The following is a 21,726-nucleotide window of genomic DNA, read 5'->3' on the forward strand; positions in this document are numbered from 1 at the left end:
CTATTAATTATCCAACAGTACCCCATGAAAGACACATACACCATAAAAAGGGGCCACAGGAGAAAACATTTGGGAGCAAGCAGCAGACTTTCCAAATTGATGGGATGGAGGATACAACTTTCATGTAATGTAATGTAAATAAAAGGTCAGCTCGAATACTAAAATGACATCTGAGAAAGGAAAAATTCAAAGGTGTCTTCCTCTGGCCCAAACTGCCCAGCGGCGCTGGAGACCCCGATGCATTGTCCTCTCCCCTCCTCCCAGCCGCGTCTTCCCACACACGCTGCCGAGCGGGTGGGGTGCGCCACACACCCCCGCGTTTCACGAATGAAGTGAACCGAGCTCGAGATCAATCCACCTTTCGTCATGAATATTTTGGGGCGGGGGTGGAGGAGAGGGAGCAGCGGTCCACACTCGCACAGGTTGCCCAGCTCAGGTTTGAAGAGAGTGGGTTAATAATCTCCGAAGGCATCTCCCCAACTCACCCCTTAACCCCAAACTTGTCCTCACCGCACCTCCTTCCCCCATATCGCTCAGAAGAAGCCTCGCAGACACCCTGCCACAGCCAGGAGCTGGAGGCTTTTGTTTTGGCCGCGACAAGAATAACGATCCCTGACGAGGAGGTGCCGGGGCTGCTGGTGACTCCTCAGCACAGGGTTAAGCAGAGGAGCAGGAGGCGGCGGCAGCACCTCCTCATTCTTCAGACCGACTACTCCGTTTTCCCGCTAACCCAGGCCAGGGGATCGCGCGCCTCGATGCTCACCTCAGACCTTGGAGGCCAGATTCGATGGTGGCTGCAGCGCCAGGCGGGGGAAGCGAGCCGTCCCTCAGGTAAACCGAGCAGTCGCGGACCGCCAGTGCGCGCCTCAGAGCGATCGCGAGCTTTGGCGAGCGCTGGGGCGCGCGGCCCGGTAGGCGCGAGCGCGCGCGCACGCACGACGCAGGCGCTCTCCGCTCTCTCAGCTGAGCGCACCCATTTTGAGCCTAGCTGCCTGGACCTAAGTGAGCGGGGTTTGTTGTTCTCTGTTTCGCGCCTACGATTGCGCCTTCCTTTAACTGCCCGGCACCGGCGTAGCTGTTTCAATGTCTAGAGGCGTTTTTCATAAATGCACTTAGTGCCCTTTGTAAAGCTTCCTCCCCTGCTGAAACAGCAGCGATTCTCGATCCTCCAAGCCTGTGATGCTGTTGCGAGACTACTAAAACCATCTCTGAGAACAAGTGTGCCGACCTCGAAACCCCGAGGATTGGAGGTGGTCAGGAGGCGGGTCAGGTGCTAGGGGTGGAGCTGGGTGCAGGTAGAGGTAGGCAGGTAGTCCGTTGCAGAACTCGGCGCTAAAACAACAAAGCAGACAGGGTATGTACTTGCCCGGGAACACTTTACATCATCTTTGCGAAGACCTTATTAAACAGATGGAACTTGAGGTTAATGTTGGTAGCGTTCCTCCTTTTGCTCCTTAGGAAATGTTCCCCCTCTTTTTTTTCTACATAAACGATTTCAGAGCTGAAAAAGTCCTTTTAAAAAAAAAAGGTTGCCGTCAAGTCGATTCCGCCGCGTAGCGACCCTATAGGACAGAGTAGAACTGCCCCATAGGGTTTCCAAGGAGCAGCTGGTGGATTCGAACTGCCGACCTGTTGGTTAGCAGCCGAGCTCTTAACCACTGCGACACCAGGGCTGCGAAAAAGTCGTTAGAGATCATCCAAACACAACTTCGCATGTTTCAAACAAGGAAGAGGACACCCAGAAATTACCTGCTCAAAGCCACGCAGGGCTTTCATGACAGAGTCTGGATTCATTCAAAGCCAAGGCTGTTTTTCTTTTTTACTGCATTTCTCTTCCTCTTCTTAGCCTTTTCAACCTGAAATACATGGGCATCATTTTGTTCTATTGGTAGCTCATAGGACTTAGTAATGATCCTTAGACTGATTCTAGGTAAGTCAGTGGTGCCTCTCCTAAGGGGCAATGAGGAGGCAGATTGTGCGGAAAAATCTGTGTGTGCCTGCTTTATGCATTTCCAGATCCCGTGTACCAGCGGAACCTAGCAGTGTGCTGCTAGTTGCATTTTTATGTAATTTACACATCTTTCTAACCTTGTTGTAATAACTGTCAGCATAGAACACATCACACAGTTCACATGGGGAGGTGGGAATGTTAATTATCACCGAATTTATCTACATAGTTAAATTTTCAAAATATAACATTGAGTGAAAAAAGCATACTACAAAATATGTAAATTAGATACCTTAATTAAAAAAAACTAGCAATGCTACATGGTGTTTTCGAAGACAAAACATGTATATATAAAAAAACATAAAAAACAGACGAAGGATATACACCAGTTTCTTAACTATGGTTTTCTCTAGGGAGGCAAGGAGAGGAATGAGATCTGGGAAGTGTAGGAAAGGGGCTTCAACTGTATCTGTTAAACACGTGAAACAAAATGTTAACATTTTATCCGTGGAGATGTAAGGGTGTTTCTTATGAAAATCTCCGAATTTTTTTTCATGTTTGAAAATTTTCTCTTAAAAGTAATGTATCACAGATATTGAGCTAATATGCTTACTATGAACTGGGTGTGAATGGCATGACTCAGACTCCCACGAGCACACAGTAATCAGATGGATGAAAGGGACCTTATTTTCAGGGATAAAAATATTCAAATCCAACAGGCATAAAGTGATAATGCTCCCTATTATTCCATCTCTCTGTAATTCCAGGTCGTAATCACCAACGTCTTTAATGAGCAGGAACTTCACAGAGAAAGCACTGTGAACATTGTTAAAACTGGTCTTTTTCTGGATGAACTTCTTTTGAAATCATAAATGTTACCTGGTAATGCGTGGTAATTTAGTATTACATCTACATCTACATACCACCTCCAGGTCATGCTCCCCCCCCCCCCCCGCGTTTGTTTACTCTTTACATACAATCTGGTCAGTGGAGAAACCATTAGGCTAGAAGTCAGACAACCTGGGTTCTAATTTCAGATTTGTCACTTACTGATCCGTTGTTAATTTAAGGAAGGCTATTTTTACACCTCTGTGAGCTCCACTTCTCTTTTTCTTTTTGAACTGGAGATGTAAAAACCCTGCCCATTTCAAAACCATGAAAGACAATACAAACATAGGGATAACTTTTAAGTTGGAAGAAATACATTCTTATATATTTTAGGAAACATAAGATAGTGAGGAAAATCTTATCTGCTGCCGTAAGAACTGCTTTATATTTATTTACCGAAAAATCTTCCTTCTGAAATTTTGAACTTTTTGGTATTCTCCTGCACTTGTTTATGGTTCTATTACAGCAATTATCACTTTGGGCCTTACATCAGTTATTTATACAATGAGTTTTCCAGTCTTCCTCATTAGATATCTTTTTTATCTTTCGATCCTTACTCCAGGGGCCCTAATGGTGTAGTGGTTAAGAGCTTGGCTGCTAACCAAAAGGCCGGAAGTTGAAATCCACCAGAGGCTCCTTGGAAACCCTATGGGGCAGTTCTACTCTGTTCTGTAGGGTTGCTATGAGTAGGAATCTCCTGGACGGCAACGGGTGGATTTTTTTTTGTTTGTGTGTGTGTGTTTTTGTTTTTTTGCTTATTAAGCATGCCATCTACTGGTTTCCTGGTGTATCAGTCAGTCAGCCTGAATTCCATAATCCAGTAAACATAGAAATTTGTGTCGAGAAGCATTTGTTTGGGAGTTTTCCCACGTCCCTCCACTGGCTGTGGCAGGTGCTATTCTTTCAGTGAACCAGTTGTCAATTCTTTTTCCTTGAGCCTTCTTTTACCTGGTGGCCACTCTTAAAACCTGGAAAAGTGGAGTTTGCATTTGGGAGCACCGCGTGACCAGAGCAATGTAACTAGACACGCTCAGTATGGAAGGCTGATTTGGAACACAAATATTATTTTGATGAGGGCTTTCCGTGTTGCTTGTGTCAGGATCGAATGCATCTTCATGCTAGCATTATATCGGGATATTGCAGTCTCTCCCACCGTTTCAGCGCTCATGCTTTAAAATATTATCTCTGTGCCAAATTTTGGAGCCAGCCCTCTTGAATCTCCTGGCCAATCAAGAGACCACACATTGTTGCCTAAGAGACCCCGAAGGCCATCAACAGGATTTCTAGACTGTGATTGGACTACTGAAAGCTAGAAAGGGTGGAGGCTGGCAGCAAGCAGTCAAAGAAAAGGCTGGCCTAGTGCAACTATGGCAACCCCAGCGCTTGAGGCTTGAAGAAGGAGACCAGCTAAAAGAGGTGAGAGCAGTGGGCAGTGCAAAAAAATCATGGAGATTCTTTTTGAGACTCCATTGTCAGATTTTCCTGGGCCTCTCACAATCCTTGTCAGTGCTTCAGGGGATTACATTTTGCTCTCCCGTTTTAGCAACAGTTAAAGTGCCAGATGCTTCATACTTACGGAATTAACAGTCAACAAATAATTATTTCAAGCGTTAGCTGTTTACATTATATTATAGTTCTTGCTTTATTTTTAACTATTTATCTAAAATGAATTCGTATTTAAATCTAACCATACCTGGTGACCCCAGTGGGTGTTTGGCTGCTAACTAAAAGGTCAGCAGTTCGAATCCACCAGCTGCTGCTTGGCAACCCTATGGGGGCAGTTCTGCTCTGTCCTATAGGGTCGCTATAGGCAACGGGTTAGGTTTTGGAAACCCTGGTGGCAGTGGTTAAGAGTTTCCCTGCTAACCAAAAGGTCGGCAGTTTAATCCACCAGGCGCTCTTTGGGAATCCATGGGGGCAGTTCCACTCTGTCCTATAGGGTCGCTATGAGTCGGAATCGACTCGACAGCAATGGGTTTTGATACCCTACTAATTTCCTGATACTATCTGAGATTTCCTTTGCTAATGCTACTGCAGTGTACAATGGGTGATTTGTATGTTAGCAGAGGAACTCAGTCCTATTCTGCTCTGTAAAATTCAAATAAAATTTGATAATCCTGAATATAATTCCTGTGCTCAGGTCTAGATGTTGCATTTCACCCAACATTTCCACGAGCTTTAATCCTTAAATTCCCTCCCCGTTGTGTTCATTCATTCGGTTCATTTAACTAGTGTTTATTTAACCTATTATGTAATGCTGTGATTAGGATTCAGATGAAAAGCTTCAGAAAACCACATTAGCGAAGATACAGAAGCATCAAAGTTCTGTGCCGTGTCCACAGAGTGGTCAGTTCAGTGTGTCTTCACACAGGTCCATGAAGGGAGATGGGGGGATGAGGCTGAAAAGGTAGGCTGGGGTAAAATCATAGTGGATCTAGACTTCCAGGCTAAGGTGCTTGGATATTCTGTAGACACTGGAGAGCCTGTGAAGGTTTCTGAGCTGAAAAAGTGACATGATCAACTCATCTTTTTTTAAAAAAAACACCTCTCTAACAGTAGACTGTAAGCTCCATTAAAGCAGAGACTCTTGTCTTTGTACCCTAATTCAGGCCCAGACGGAAGTCCTGGTAGCATAGTGGTTAAGAGCTATGTCTGCTAACCAAAAGGTCAGCAGTTCGAATCCACCAGGTGCTCCTTGGAAACCCTATGGGGCAGTTCTACTCTGTCCTATAGGGTCGCTATGAGTTGGAATCGACTCAACAGCAATGGGTAATGGGTTTTTAGGTACTAGTAAATGTTGTTGAACAATGGTGACCGTGTGAAGAGTGGCTCAGAAAATCAGACTGGAACTGTGTGGCCACTGGAACTTTACCACAGGGCCCATCCTTATTGTTGAATGTGGAACTAGAACCACACATAGGGGACTGGGAGCTCAGGCCTTTCTATATTCTTATCCAAAGAAAAATTAAAGGTGAGCATTTAAGGACAGCCATTAAGGGGGAGAGTTCACAAAGCAACACGCCTGTATGTGGAAAGAGGGAAAGACAACTGGCTTTGTCTTGCTGATGGAGTGGGAGAAATTATTTTTTGTGCATGTTATGTAAAAGTTTCTGTCTTTTTAGTGGTAGCCTATGGTCTCTACCATAAACGTGTGTGAATGCATATATGTACACTGCCCATCATCTGGAATGGAATGAGGAGGAAAGATGTGTAAAACATAATAGCATAATACAGGGCAGGACACCCCTGTTTCCATACTTTATCATGGCTGTATTACTAGAAGGGCTGCTTCTCCTGGCCAGGCCCATCTCATGAAAATCAACCTTTCCTCAAGCTGACTTGAAGAATGCCTAATTCAAATAATTTCTAGTTCTAAGGAACCAGGAAAAAGAAAACAATCAGCTCAGAGTCTTGGGAAGTCATCTAGAAAAGCTATTTTGCCCTAATTTAGAAATCATGCAGATATGAGTCAGAAAGGATCTCGTTTCCTACACAAACTTGGAATAAAGAGAGAGTTTCTCAGCTTCGAGTGGGAGTTTTTAACCTGGTATTAACAAAATTTTATATTCATGTGTATTTTCCTAGAGAGAGGATTCATAGCTTTCATTTAGAGCTTTATGACCCTCAAAAAAAGATTAAAAACAACTGATTTAAAGAGAAAAAAGGTAAAAACAAATAAACAACAAAAAAGAATATCATTCTTAACTGGGCAGATCTAGACTCCATGGCCATGCTTTGTGTCTATAACTTGTCTGCTCACAAGTTAATAATACCGTAATGAACTAATTTCTTCTGCCTTTTGTAACTTAGCTAAACATATGATGACTCAGATAATTAGCTGTTAGAGAGAGGCTGAGAAGAACCTGAGAGCTGATCTGAACCCCTTTTATTCCCTTAATATGGCACAAATGGTTAAAGCACTCAGCTGCTATCTGTAAGATTGGAAGCTCAAGTCTGCCCAGAGGCACCTCAGAGGAAAGGCCTGGCAATCTGTTGCTGTTACAGAGCACAGTTCAGCTCTGTACACAGAGGTGGCCATGAGTAGGAATAGACTCAACAGCAACTGGTTTTATGGTACCAACAGATAACTGCAAGAAGGCATTGTCAAGTAGGAGAATCAAAGGTTTCGGATGTAACACTTGGGGAAATTCTGCATCAGCCCCCTGCCCCAGTAATTTTTTTTTCTAATTTTTATTGTGCTTTAAGTGAAAGTTTACAAATCAAGTCAGTCTCTCACACAAAAACTTATACATACTCCCAACTGCTCTCCCCCAATGAGACAGCCCGCTCCCTCCCTCCACTCTCACTTGTCCTGTCCATTCTGCCAGCTTCTACCTGCCTCTACCCTCTCATCTCCCCTCCAGACAGAAGATGCCAACATAGTCTCAAGTGTCCACCTGATCCAAGAAGCTCACTCATCACCAGCATCCCTCTCCAACCCATTGTCCAGTCCAATCCATGTCTGAAGAATTGGCTTTGGGAATGGTTCCTGCCCTGGGCCAACAGAAAGTCTGGTGGCCATGACCACTGGGGTCCTTCTAGTCTCAGTCAGACCATTAAGCCTGGTCTTTTTGCGAGAATTTGATGTCTGCAGCCCACTGCTCTCCTGCTCCCTCAGGGATTCTCTGTTGTATTCCCTGTCAGGGCAGTCATCGGTTGTAGCTGGGCACCATCTAGTTCTGGTCTCAGGCTGATGTAGTCTCTGGTTTATGTGGCCCCTTCTGTCTCTTGGGCTCATAATTACCTTGTGTCCTTGGTGTTCTTCATTCTCCTTTGGTCCAGGTGGGTTAGGACCAATTGATGTATCTTAGATGGCTGCTTGCTAGCATTTAAGACCCCAGACGCCACTCTCCAAACTGGGATGCAGAATATTTTCTTAATAGATATAAATAATTATTATTTTCTTTAAATCATCCAGTATTTGTTGATGTACAGTAATTTTTGGATCCCATAGATCAAGCAGGCAGGCTTGGCCCTTCAGTTACCACCATTACCTTCTTATGGGAAACCCGCCTTCAGAAAGGAAGGAAGGCAAAAGCAAGCAGAAGCATTGTGGACGTTTATTGAAATGACTATAAACCTGCTTTACAAATTTCTCCACCATAAAGTATTTTGTTATGGCACTCTAAAGGACAGGTTTTGAGGCACTCTGTAAATGATTGAAAGTTCTAAGAAAGGTTGCAGGGAAGTTACCACTTACTGAGGCCACCTATTTGTCAGCCACTCTGCCAGACCCTTTTTCTCTAATATTCGCACAACAGTTTAGGGCATATGTATACATCCTTATTTTACAGATGAGGAAACCAAGTCTCGGATTGATTAAATAACGTGCAAAGAGTTACACAGCTAGTAAGTGTTAGAGCCAGGATTAAATTTTTGGTTGCAAACAACAGAAACAGATTCCAGCTAACTTAAACAAGAGAAGAAATTTAGTGCAAAAATATCAAGTGGCTCACAAAATGGACAATAAAAGACATACGATTTCTGAAGGGCAAGGTAGCTGGAATTTAATAGTCTGTTCAGGACATCAATGCTATTTTGAATGACCACCTCATATACAAAATAAGGATAATCCCTTTTCAGTCCAACTAATCTAGCTTGGTCTCATGACTACCTCTCGGCTAGACAACAGGCAGGCCACCTTGATTAACCAACCCAGGAGACTAAACAATGGAAAAGTAATTCCTCATGGAAATTAAAATGCTTTAATCAAAAGAAGACAGACTGTATACTGGGCAACTAAAAACATCCAATCCCCTCCCCCCTCAATTAACCCGCATCTGTTCATTGCTAAAGCTTTGTCTTTATCCATTACACCATTCTATTTCTTAAATATGGCATTAGGCTAGAACCCTTGTTACTTAGACACCAGTAAGTTAAGACAGGAGAATTATTTAAAATACTTTCTGACCAATATGGTGTGTTTGTCCCTAGCTGGCAGTGATTCTGGATTTCCTTCCATGGTCCAATGAAAATGAAATGGAGTTAAACAGACCTAGGCCTGCTTCCCAGTTCCACCGCTTGCTATCTGTGTAACTTGGGCAGGGCATGTAACCTCACCTCTTTTTCTTCATCTGAAAAATGAGCTAAAATCTACCACCTCACGAGATTGTTATGAGCTTTAATTGAGCATAAATATAAAGTGTCTAACATATAAAACAAGGAGCACTGGTGGTGCGGTGGTTAAGTGTTCAGCTGCTAACTGAAAGGTCAGAGGTTTGAACCCACTAGCCACTCCACAGGAGAAAGATGTGATCTGTTTCTGTAAAGATTTATAGCCTTGGAAACCCTATGGAGCAGTTCTACTCTGTCTTATAGGGTTGCTCTGAGTTGAAATCAACTGGACAGCATATAAAATACTCCCAATAAATGTCCTTTCCCTCCTTCCTCTATACCCCTCCCCAACAGACTAAAAGATTATATGGTGTTAGTAATTTTAGTATTCTGAAGATCATATAATTGATTTCTTCTGATAGGTGTAGTTTTTCTTATGGAAGAATATCCAGTTATTTCATGATGGCATTTGCACCACCAAAAAGCATAGATGGTTCCAAAATGCAGACAAAGATGAGTACCTGGACACCCCTAAACCATCAGCTTTTGAATGACCAGGTAAGTGACCAGAGCTATTAGTTGGATCCATGCTTTAAAGAAAAAAAGCATTATCATTTTGGTTATCAGAATATGAATAGGAATTGTTTAGGATTGTGTAACGAAATTAAAAGGAGTCCCTGTGTGGTGCAGACGGTTAACATGCTCAGCTGCTAACTGAAAGGTTGGAGGTTCACATCTACCGAGAGGTGCCTCTGAAAGAAAGGCCTACTGGCCTTTAGTCTGCTGGGTTGATCTATTTCTGAAAAATCAGCCATCGAAAACTCTGGTAGAACAGTTCTACTCTGACATGCATGGGGTCACCATGAGTTTAGAATCAACTTGACAACAACTGGTTGGTTAATGGATTAAAAAGCAAAAATGAAGGATTTGTTTAAAAACTTTTATTAAGCCCTTGCTATGCAAGCAATGCTGATGTCAGATGGATCTTGGCTGAAAGCAGAGAATACCAGAAGATGTTTACATGTGTTTTATTGACTATGCAAAGGTATTCGACTGTGTGGATCATAACAAATTATGGATAACATTGTGAAGAATGGGAATTCTAGAACACTTAATTGTGCTCATGTGGAACCTTTACATAGATCAAGAGGCAGTTGTTCAGACAGAACAAGGGGATACTGATTGGTTTAAAGGCAGGAAAGGTGTGTGTCAGGGTTGTATTCTTTCACCATACCTATTCAATCTGCATGCTGAGCAAATAATACGAGAGGCTGGACTATATGAAGAAGAACGGGGCATCAGGATTGGAGGAAGACTCATTAACAACCTGCGTTATGCAGATGACACAACCTTGCTTGCTGAAAGTGAAGAGGACTTGAAGCACTTACTAATGAAGATCAAAGACCACAGCCTTCAGTATGGGCTTCAGCTCAACGTAAAGAAAAGAAAAATCCTCACAACTGGACCAATGAGCAACATCATGATAAACAGAGAAAAGATTAAAGTTGTTAAGGATTTCCTTTTGCTTGGATCCACAATCAACAGCCTTGGAAGCAGCAGTCGAGAAACCAAAAGATGCATTCATTGCATTGGGTGAATCAGCTGCAAAGGACCTCTTTAAAGTGTTTTAGAGCAAAGATGTCACCTTGAAGACTAAGGTGTGCCTGACCCAAACCATAGTATTTTCAATCGCATCACATGCATATGAAAGCTGGACAATGAATAAGGAAGACCGAAGAAGAATTGATGCCTTTGAATTGTGGTGCTGGTGAAGAATATTGAATATACCATGGACTGCCAAAAGAAAAAACAAGTCTGTCTTAGAAGAAGTACAACCAGAATGCTCCTTAGAAGCAAGGATGGCGAGACTGCGTCTTACATACTTTGGACATGTTGTCAGGAGGGATCAGTCCCTGGCGAAGGACATCATGCTTGGCAGAGTACAGGGTCAGCGGAAAAAAGGAAGACCCTCAACGAGGTGGATTGACACAGAGGCTGCAACAACGAGCTCAACCGCAACAACGAGCTCAACCGTAACAACGACTGTAAGGATGGCTCAGGACCAGGAAGTGTTTCATTCTGTTGTGCGTAGGGTCGCTATGAGTCGGAACCGATTCGACGGCACCTAACAACAACAACAACATGCAAGCAAGCCTGGCAATAGACAGAGTACCTGCCTAAGAAGAAAATGTCTTAGATTTCGTCTTTCCTCTACAGTCACTCCTCTCTTAACCAACTGCCTTTTTTCTTCCATCACCGGTTCGCCTCTAGAAGCCACCAGAAATGAGAGAGGAGAGGATGGTCTGTGAGTTGTTCCCTTCAGAAGACAGGTGTTTCTTGTTAGAATTGAGCTCACTGAGTAATGCTGTACATTTAACCAAACAAAGTGAATAAATCTCAGCTGAGAACCTTGCATTACTCAGGTTCTTCTAAGTTTATTTTCTACCTGCCTTCTGGGGAAGCTCTAGTATAATACATTCAACAAAAAGTTGAAAGGGTGGGAAGCTGAGTATCATGCTGGGGTGTGAGACTGGCCAATCTCTGGGGCATTTCTGCTTCAGTTAGGGACAGATTGTTTCAGAGGGTCTGTAACTCCTATTATTTAATACCTGTATATTAGGACCACACCTAGTTGGCAATAAAATAAAACTGCCATGTATAAACTGACCTCATTATCTTACTCTTACAAACCAGCCCTTCCGCCCCACTTCCATTGCCCCTCCGTGAGAGGTACCACTTAACACCAAGTCACTCAAGCCAGAAATCTTCCTTCTTCCTGTTGGGTGTGGGATTTATCTTACTCAATTTATAAGGTAATAAATTAGCTTGTTACTTATGGAATAGAAAACAATACAGTTTCACAATAAAAGACACAAGACTATTAGGTCAGAGACAAAGTACTTTATTATTCACAACACAGCAAGTAGCATGTGCATTATGTTTGCATCGGTTCTGTTTGTCCCCTAAGTCCCACAGGGGTGACACAACACACGAGTAAATACTACATATGTAGTGGTTTGCATCACAGCCAAGAAACAATGGGCTTGGGGAATCTATTGCTTTCATAGTAAGCAGTAAGCAAGCCTGCTTTCAGTCCTAAAGGGAGATAAAACCTCATTCCTCAGGGTTGCCTTGTAACAAACACAACCCTGAGAAATGGCCCAAATAGTGATCAGTGCCTTGCATTCCTGACATACCAAGACATCTAGGAGTATAAGAAGCTCACGGAGAAGTGTCTTCCAATACTTCCACACTCCCACATCTGATCTGTTTTCAAGTTCTATGAATCTTCCTCCAAGAGCTCTTCATCCAGACCCATTATGTCCATCCACCTCCAGCACCGCATACCTTAGTTCACACCCTCATCACCCTTTGCCCAGACCACTGTAGTAGCACTCTAACTGGTTTCCCTGCCTCTTTCCCTATCAATCCATCCTCTATTCTGATCCCCGAATAATCTTTGTAAAATACCAATCTAATTGCTTAAGTCTGATAATGGCCCCACGCATAAATTACAAAACCCCTGCATAGCATTGAGGACCCTTCATGATTTGACCTCAGCCTACCTCAATTCCAAACCCTGCCGCTGCTTCCTCATATTCTGTGTCCAAGTCAAACTAGTGGTTCCCTGGATGAGCCACGCTCTCTCACACCTCCATACCTTTGCACACACTCTCGTCATTGCCTCCTGTAAGATTCAATTCAAATGTTATTTCCTCTGTGAAGCCTCTCTCTGCTTCCTTTTCTTTGCTCCTTTCACTGCTTACTTTCTCCCTCCACTCTATTTGATTAAAATTTGAGATTCTGTCTTTTCTCCCCATATCTCCAGTGCCTGATATGGTTCTTGAAGCATAGAAATGGAGTCACATTTCAGCTATACTGTCCTGCACCTTCTTTGTTGACTAATCTTCTTGCCCCTACATTTTTTCTTCGTTCGCCTGGATTTGACCCTTTTCCTTTTGTCTTAGTTAAGGTTCTCTAGGGAAACAGAACTAATGAGATTGTCTATATCTAGAGAGAGAGAGAGATTTTAAGGAATTGGCTCACACAACTGTGGGGGCTGGCAAGTTAAAAATCTTTATGTCAGACAATAGGCTAGAGACTCCTGTGGGCTTGTGTCCGAAGATCCTTAGGTCAGGCTGTGAGAAGAGTGAGGGAATTCTGCCAGAATATTTATCTATAGTATGGAGGCAGAACACACCCTAGGGAAACTCCCTTTTTGCTCTTAAGGCCTTCAACTAATTGATTAAGGCCCACCCACATTATGGAAGGTAATCTGCTTTTACTTAGGGCCAACTGATTTAATCACATGTAACTACCCCATAACCACAACTGGACTGGTGTTTGGCCAAACAATTAGGTATCAGAGCCTAGCCAAGTTGATGCATAAAATTAACCTTCACACCTCTCTAAACCCAACAGATATGTTAACCCCTTTGGCAAAGTTGGATCACCAATCCTGACCCCCCTTGATCAGTATTTTCCTATACCTACTCCTCTGATGTGAAACATGGGCAATTTTGGCAGAGAAGCAGAGGAGCAAGGTTAGGGATTGGAATCATGAAAAATAAAAGGGGGAGAGACTAAAAAGGAAAAGATAAAGGAAATGAGGAAAGAGGGGAGAGAAATAGAAAAGAAAGGAGGGACCAGAAAAACCAAAAGGAAAGGCAGAGAAAGAGAGAGAGAAATCCCGCTTTTCTCTAGCCATGAACATCAAATAGGTCTATAGAAAGTTCATTTTATTCAGCTCAACAATTATTTATTGAGCACCTGTTTGTACAATGCTCTTAATTCTCCAACAGTTTATATAACAGTTTATCTGGTTTTTCCCCTCAGAACTTCAATGTTTAGTTTTGAAATCTGTTTCCCATAGAATTGTAAAGGTTTTACACACACGTGTGAAAAAGTGACTTGAATTGAAATATTTATTTGTTGAAATGCCCCTATTTTCAGAATTTTTCTTTGAAAACATAGTTATTTTGATCGACAGCTGTGGAGAAGTGCTTTACTAGCCAAAAATTGCCTGACTGCCCATCACAGGTTAGATTACTAGAAAAGCTGATTGAGACAGAGATTAGCATGCAGGATACTTGCCCGGAAGGTCTCTCAGGATCAACACTGGGGTAGGGACAGAATACATAGGTTTGGGCAGGGGAGGAAGCTGGGCTGTGATGCAGTCTCAACAAAGACCTCTGCTGACCCCATAGGGCACTCTGAAGCTGGCATGATTTTGCAGGGTTGTCTTACATTGCGGCAAGGGGGCTTGGCTTGTATACTTCCACATTGACCATTCAGTGGATGCAAGCTACCCACCAAAAGGCATGACCTTGGACGAGGCTGCTCTCTCAAGCTGAGGACAGTCAGCCAGAAACACTCCTAACAGGCGATGGAATACACCCTTCAGTTCAAAAGGGAAATTGAGGTAGTATATGAGAGCAATCATTGCATTTTCTTATCTTGGTTCTTCAATAAAAAAAAAAAAATAGATTCTGTCAAATTTAATGATGATTTTTGGAGGCAATGTTTATTGTTCAAAACTCCCATTTTATGTAAAAAAAATTACTTTTGGGTTTAGTTAAGTTCTAGCTTGAAATAAAATTATTTTTTAATGATTGTGTATACACACGTATGTATGTGTATAAATGTATATAAACACACAAAGAATTTGTAGATACATACACCATACTACACCTACTCCTCACTTAATGACATGGTTAGTTTCCAAAGACCAGGTTGTTATGTAAAAATCAGCATTATGCAAAAATAGAGGATGACCACATCGGGTCACAAAATGGAGGATGACTACTACATCAATACATTCTGCCAAATTACGTCATTACCCACCTACCAACTCACTGCCATTGAGCTGACTCTGACTCATAGACTACAGAGTAGACCTGCCCCATTGGGTTTCCAAGGCTGTAAATCTTTTCAGAAGCAGACTGCACATCTTTCTACCATGGAGCGGCTGGTGGGTTTGAACTGCTGATCCTTTTTGTTTTTTTTTTTGGTTAGCAGCCAAATGCTTTAACCACTACACCACCAGAGTTCCTTACATCATTATACAACTGCCAGATCATATAATTACTTAACTCCCAAACCACTGAGAACCATGGCCCAGCCAAGTTGACACATAACCTTGACCATCACAGCCAGCATTACTCTCGCCTCATACCTTCATTACTGCCAGACTTATATTGTTAATGTAAAAAATTGTTGGATAGTAAGTGTTTTACTATTGCCCTAAATGCTAGATGTCGGGTAACGAGATAGTTGATAAGTGAGGAGAAGGTGTATTAACAGAGGTTTCCTGCAAAGAGCTGAATGGGCACTGGGGGGTCTGTAAAAAGGAAGAGGTTTTATTTTTTAGTTTATACAATGCGATAATATTTCAAATTTAAAAAGCAAATATAAACAAAATCAAACAAAGAATAATAACTCTGGGAATTGAAAGCTCTTGGTCAAGATCAGCTTGACCAATAATTTGCCACATCGCTCAGTAAGTCACTTAACTTTTCTGGGCTTTGCTTTACTACTTTGTAAAATGAGTGCCTTGGATCAGATGACTTTGAAAGTAACTTCCAGACCTAACATTCTGACTGTGTAAAAGAGATTAAAAATAGATGCCCCAGGATACAGATGACCAGAAGGTATCTGTACAATAATTTCAAAGAGTTTTCTACACTTCTAATATATTTGCCAACAATGATCAGTTTTTTATTTAAATTTTGTCTTTCTTCTATCCTGTAGTAAAACGTGAAATATGTAACTATCTCAGACTAGATTAAGAGTAACAGGATTTTGAGGAGGCGGAGCCAAGATGGCGGACTAGGCAGACGCTAACTCGGATCCCTCTTACAACAAAGACACGGAAAAACAAGTGAATCGATCACATACATAACAATCTACGAAACCCTGAACAACAAACACAGATTTAGAGATGGAGAACGAATACGGGGAAGCAGCGATTGTTTCCAGAGCCTGGAGCCAGCGTACCAGTCAGGTACGGCACAAGCACAGAGAGCTGCTCCACCCCCCTGAACTAACCCCGGGAGGGGGACCAGCCGGTTCCGCGGGCGGCGTGGGACGCAGCCGGTAGGAGAAGTCCCCGGGAGGCAGTGACTGGTCTTGGAGCAGGAAGAGCAGCGTCCCAGCCGGAGAACCGTCCGGCCGGGTTTTGGACTGGACGCAGGTGCGGCATAAACACGGAGAGCTGCTCCAACCCCCTGAACTAACCCCGGGAAGGGGCCCAGCTGGGTCACTCGGGCGGCGTGGGACGCAGCCGGTAAGGGAAGTCCCCGGGAGGCAGCGACTGGTATTGGAGCGGGGAGAACAGCATCCCAGCCGGGGCACTCGGTCACAGCACAAGCACGGGGAGCTGCTCCACCCATCTGAACTAACCCCGGGAGGCGGCCCAACTGGTTCGCAGGGGCGGCACGGCCGCTGGAGGGACGAGAAGTCCCTGGGAGGCAGCGACTGATTTTGGAGTCGAGAGTGCACCGTCCCAGTAGGGGAGCCTTGACGCTGGGCATGGGGCTGGAAGCGGAGGATCTGACCGTGACTCCAGCGGGCCAGACCCCCTGGGCAATCTCCACACACCAAGCGCACATAGGCGACGCGCCTGCGGGAATCTCAGATATAATAGTCATTCCAAGCAAGGCAAGAAACTCTGGCTATATTCTGAGGTGCTACTCTCCTATCTCACTGTTCCCTCCCCCACCCTCCCCAGGCGGCTTCATTAACATCCGAATAGCCTGAGCCAGAGGGAGAACTCTGATAGGGATCTGACTGCATTTTTTTTTTTAGCGGATTTTCTGGAAAAACTAGTTTCCCAGTGATGGCTCGGAGACAACAATCCATATCAAACCACTTAAAGAAGCAGACCATGACAGCTTCTCCAACCCTCCAAACAAAAGAATCAAAATCTTTCCCAAATGAAGATACAATCCTGGAATTATCAGATACAGAATATAAAAAACTAATTTACAGAATGCTTAAAGATATCACAAATGAAATTAGGATAACTGCAGAAAAAGCCAAGGAACACACCGATAAAACTGTTGAAGAACTCAAAAAAATTATTCAAGAACATAGTGGAAAAATTAATAAGTTGCAAGAATCCATAGAGAGACAACATGTAGAAATCCAAAAGATTAACAATAAAATTACAGAATTAGACAAAGCAATAGGAAGTCAGAGGAGCAGACTCAAGCAATTAGAATGCAGACTGGGACATCTGGAGGACCAGGGAATCAACACCAACATAGCTGAAAAAAAATCAGATAAAAGAATTTAAAAAAATGAAGAAACCCTAAGAATTATGTGGGACTCTATCAAGAAGGATAACCTGCGGGTGATTGGAGTCCCAGAACAGGGAGGGGAGACAGAAAACACAGAGAAGATAGTTGAAGAACTCCTGACAGAAAACTTCCCTGACATCATGAAAAACGAAAGGATATCTATCCAAGATGCTCATCGAACCCCATTTAAGATTGATCCAAAAAGAAAAACACCAAGACATATTGTCATCAAACTCACCAAAACCAAAGATAAACAGAAAATTTTAAAAGCAGCCAGGGAGAAAAGAAAGGTTTCCTTCAAGGGAGAATCAATAAGAATAAGTTCAGACTACTCAGCAGAAACCATGCAGGCAAGAAGGGAATGGGACGACATATACAGAACACTGAAGGAGAAAAACTGCCAGCCAAGGATCATATATCCAGCAAAACTCTCTCTGAAATATGAAGGCGAAATTAAGATATTTACAGACAAACACAAGTTTAGAGAATTTACAAAAACCAAACCAAAGCTACAAGAAATACTAAAGGATATTGTTTGGTCAGAGAACCAATAATATCAGATATCAGCACAACACAAGGTCACAAAACAGAACGTCCTGATATCAACTCAAATAGGGAAATCACAAAAACAAACAAATTAAGATTAATTAAAAAAAAAAGAATACACATAACAGGGAATCATGGAAGTCAATAGGTAAAAGATCACAATAATCAAAAAGAGGGACTAAATACAGGAGGCATTGAACTGCCATATGGAGAGTGATACAAGGCGATATAGAACGATGCAAGTTAGGTTTTTACTTAGAAAAATAGGGGTAAATAATAAAAAAAAATAATAATAAGGTAACCACAAAAAGGTATAAAAACTCTATAACTCACGATAAAAGCCAAGAAAAACGTAACGACTCAACTAACATAAAGTCAAACACTATAAAAATGAGGATCTCACAATTTACTAAGAAAAACACCTCAGCACAAAAAAGTATGTGGAAAAATGAATTTGTCAACAACACACATAAAAAGGCATCAAAATGACAACACTAAAAACTTATTTATCTATAATTACGCTGAATGTAAATGGACTAAATGCACCAATAAAGAGACAGAGAGTCACAGACTGGATAAAGAAACACGATCCATCTATATGCTGCCTACAAGAGACACACCTTAGACTTAGAGACACAAACAAACTAAAACTCAAAGGATGGAAAAAAGTATATCAAGCAAACAATAAGCAAAAAAGAAGAGGAGTAGCAATATTAATTTCTGACAAAATAGACTTTAGACTTAAATCCACCACAAAGGATAAAGAAGGACACTATATAATGATAAAAGGGACAATTGATCAGGAAGACATAACCATATTAAATATTTATGTACCCAATGACAGGGCTGCAAGATACATAAATCAAATTTTAACAGAATTGAAAAGTGAGATAGATACCTCCACATTTATAGTAGGAGACTTCAACACACCGTTTTCGGAGAAGGACAGGACATCCAGTAAGAAGCTCAATAGAGACACGGAAGACCTAATTACAACAATCAACCAACTTGACCTCATTGACTTATACAGAACTCTCCACCCAACTGCTGCAAAATATACTTTTTTTCTAGCGCACATGGAACATTCTCTAGAATAGACCACATATTAGGTCATAAAACAAACCTTTGCAGAGTCCAAAACATCAAAATATTACAAAGCATCTTCTCAGACCACAAGGCAATAAAACTAGAGATCAATAACAGAAAAACTAGGGAAAAGAAATCAAATACTTGGAAACTGCACAATACCCTCCTGAAAAAAGACTGGGTTATAGAAGATATCAAGGAGGGAATAAGGAAATTCATAGAAAGCAACAAGAATGAAAATACTTCCTATCAAAACCTCTGGGACACAGCAAAAGCAGTGCTCAGAGGCCAATTTATATCGATAAATGCACACATACAAAAAGAAGAAAGAGCCAAAATCAGAGAACTGTCCCTACAACTTGAACAAATAGAAAGTGAGCAACAAAAGAATCCATCAGGCTCCAGAAGAAAACAAATACTAAAAATTAGAGGTGAACTAAATGAATTAGAGAACAGAAAAACACTTGAAAGAATTAACAAAGTCAAAAGCTGGTTCTTTGAAAAAATTAACAAAATTGATAAACCATTGGCTAGACTGACTAAAGAAATACAGGAAAGGAAACAAATAACCCGAATAAGAAACGAGAAGGACCACATCACAACAGAACCAAATGAAATTAAAAGAATCATATCAGATTATTATGAAAAATTGTACTCTAACAAATTTGAAAACCTAGGAGAAATGGATGAATTCCTGCAAAAACACTACCTACCTAAACTAACACATTCAGAAGTAGAACAACTAAATAGACCCATAACAAAAAAAGAGATTGAAACGGTAATCAAAAAACTCCCAACAAAAAAAAGCCCTGGCCCGGACGGCTTCACTGCAGAGTTCTACCAAACTTTCAGAGAAGAGTTAACACCACTACTTCTGAAGGTATTGCAAAGCATAGAAAATGACGGAATACTACCCAACTCATTCTATGAAGCCACCATCTCCCTGATACCAAAACCAGGTAAAGACATTACAAAAACAGAAAATTATAGACCTATATCCCTCATGAACATTGATGCAAAAATCCTCAACAAAATTCTAGCCAATAGAATCCAACAACACATCAAAAAAATAATTCACCCTGATCAAGTGGGATTTATACCAGGTATGCAAGGCTGGTTTAATATCAGAAAAACCATTAATGTAATCCATCACATAAATAAAACAAAAGACAAAAACCACATGATCTTATCAATTGATGCAGAAAAGGCATTTGACAAAGTGCAACACCCATTTATGATAAAAACTCTTACCAAAATAGGAATTGAAGGAAAATTCCTCAACATAATAAAGGGCATCTATGCAAAGCCAACAGCCAATATCACTCTAAATGGAGAGAACCTGAAAGCATTTCCCTTGAGAACGGGAACCAGACAAGGATGCCCTTTATCACCGCTCTTATTCAATATCGTGCTGGAAGTCCTAGCCAGGGCAATTAGGCTAGACAAAGAAATAAAAGGTATCCGGATTGGCAAGGAAGAAGTAAAGTTATCACTATTTGCAGATGACATGATTATATACACAGAAAACCCTAAGGAATCCTCCAGAAAACTACTGAAACTAATAGAAGAGTTTGGCAGAGTCTCAGGTTATAAAATAAACATACAAAAATCACTTGGATTCCTCTACATCAACAAAAAGAACACCGAAGAGGAAATAACCAAATCAATACCATTCACAGTAGCCCCCAAGAAGATAAGATACTTAGGAATAAATCTTACCAAGGATGTAAAAGACCTATACAAAGAAAACTACAAAGCTCTACTACAAGAAATTCAAAAGGACATACTTAAGTGGAAAAACATACCCTGCTCATGGATAGGAAGACTTAACATAGTAAAGATGTCTATTCTACCAAAAGCCATCTATACATTTAACGCACTTCCAATCCAAATTCCAATGTCATATTTTAAGGGGATAGAGAAACAAATCACCAATTTCATATGGAAGGGAAAGAAGCCCCGGATAAGCAAAGCACTACTGAAAAAGAAGAAGAAAGTGGGAGGCCTCACTTTACCTGACTTCAGAAGCTATTATACAGCCACAGTAGTCAAAACAGCCTGGTACTGGTACAACAACAGGCACATAGACCAATGGAACAGAATTGAGAACCCAGACATAGATCCATCCACGTATGAGCAGCTGATATTTGACAAAGGACCAGTGTCAATTAATTGGGGAAAAGATAGCCTTTTTAACAAATGGTGCTGGCGTAACTGGATATCCATTTGCAAAAGAATGAAACAGGACCCATACCTGACACCATGCACAAAAACTAACTCCAAGTGGATCAAAGACCTAAACATAAAGACTAAAACGATAAAGATCATGGAAGAAAAAATTGGGAGAACCCTAGGAGCCCCAATACAAGGTATAAACAGAATACAAAACATTACCAAAAATGATGAAGAGAAACCCGATAACTGGGAGCTCCTAAAAATCAAACACCTATGCTCATCTAAAGACTTCTCCAAAAGAGTAAAAAGACCACCTACAGACTGGGAAAGAATTTTCAGCTATGACATCTCAGACCAGCGCCTGATCTCTAAAATCTACATGATTCTGTCAAAACTCAACCACAAAAAGACAACCCAATCAAGAAGTGGGCAAAGGATATGAACACACATTTCACTAAAGAAGATATTCAGGCAGCTAACAGATACATGAGAAAATGCTCTCGATCATTAGCCATTAGAGAAATGCAAATTAAAACTACGATGAGATTTCATCTCACACCAGCAAGGCTGGCATTAATCCAAAAAACACAAAATAATAAATGTTGGAGAGGCTGCGGAGAGATTGGAACTCTTATACACTGCTAGTGGGAATGTAAAATGGTACAACCACTTTGGAAATCTATCTGGCGTTATCTTAAACTGTTAGAAATAGAACTACCATACAACCCA

The 21,726-nt window shown here is 41.6% G+C and overlaps 2 protein-coding genes across 10 annotated transcripts in view; one reads left to right on the forward strand and one right to left on the reverse strand.

Moving 5' to 3' along the window:
* FZD3 (frizzled class receptor 3) overlaps positions 1-919 on the reverse strand; it is a 123,871-nt gene extending 122,952 nt beyond the window's left edge. The window contains exon 1 of one of the 2 annotated variants that reach the window (XM_049865684.1): positions 764-918. The gene's annotated coding sequence lies outside the window, so the exon portion shown is untranslated. Of the gene's footprint in view, positions 1-763 lie in introns of both variants that reach the window. The other variant, XM_049865685.1, reaches the window with a different exon arrangement.
* A 405-nt stretch (positions 920-1,324) lies between these two features.
* FBXO16 (F-box protein 16) overlaps positions 1,325-21,726 on the forward strand; it is a 189,067-nt gene continuing 168,665 nt past the window's right edge. For 7 of the 8 annotated variants that reach the window (XR_007514868.1, XM_049865715.1, XM_049865709.1 and 4 more), the window contains exons 1-2: positions 4,156-4,252; positions 9,313-9,448. Coding sequence is in view for 7 of the 8 variants with exons in the window: in XM_049865715.1 (XP_049721672.1) it covers positions 9,350-9,448 (99 nt within the window). In the remaining variant the exon portion in view is untranslated. Of the gene's footprint in view, positions 1,355-4,155; positions 4,253-9,312; positions 9,449-21,726 lie in introns of those variants that run through there. The other variant, XM_049865710.1, reaches the window with a different exon arrangement.

Source organism: Elephas maximus, chromosome 22 (assembly GCF_024166365.1).
Source record: "Elephas maximus indicus isolate mEleMax1 chromosome 22, mEleMax1 primary haplotype, whole genome shotgun sequence".
NCBI lineage: Eukaryota > Metazoa > Chordata > Mammalia > Proboscidea > Elephantidae > Elephas > Elephas maximus.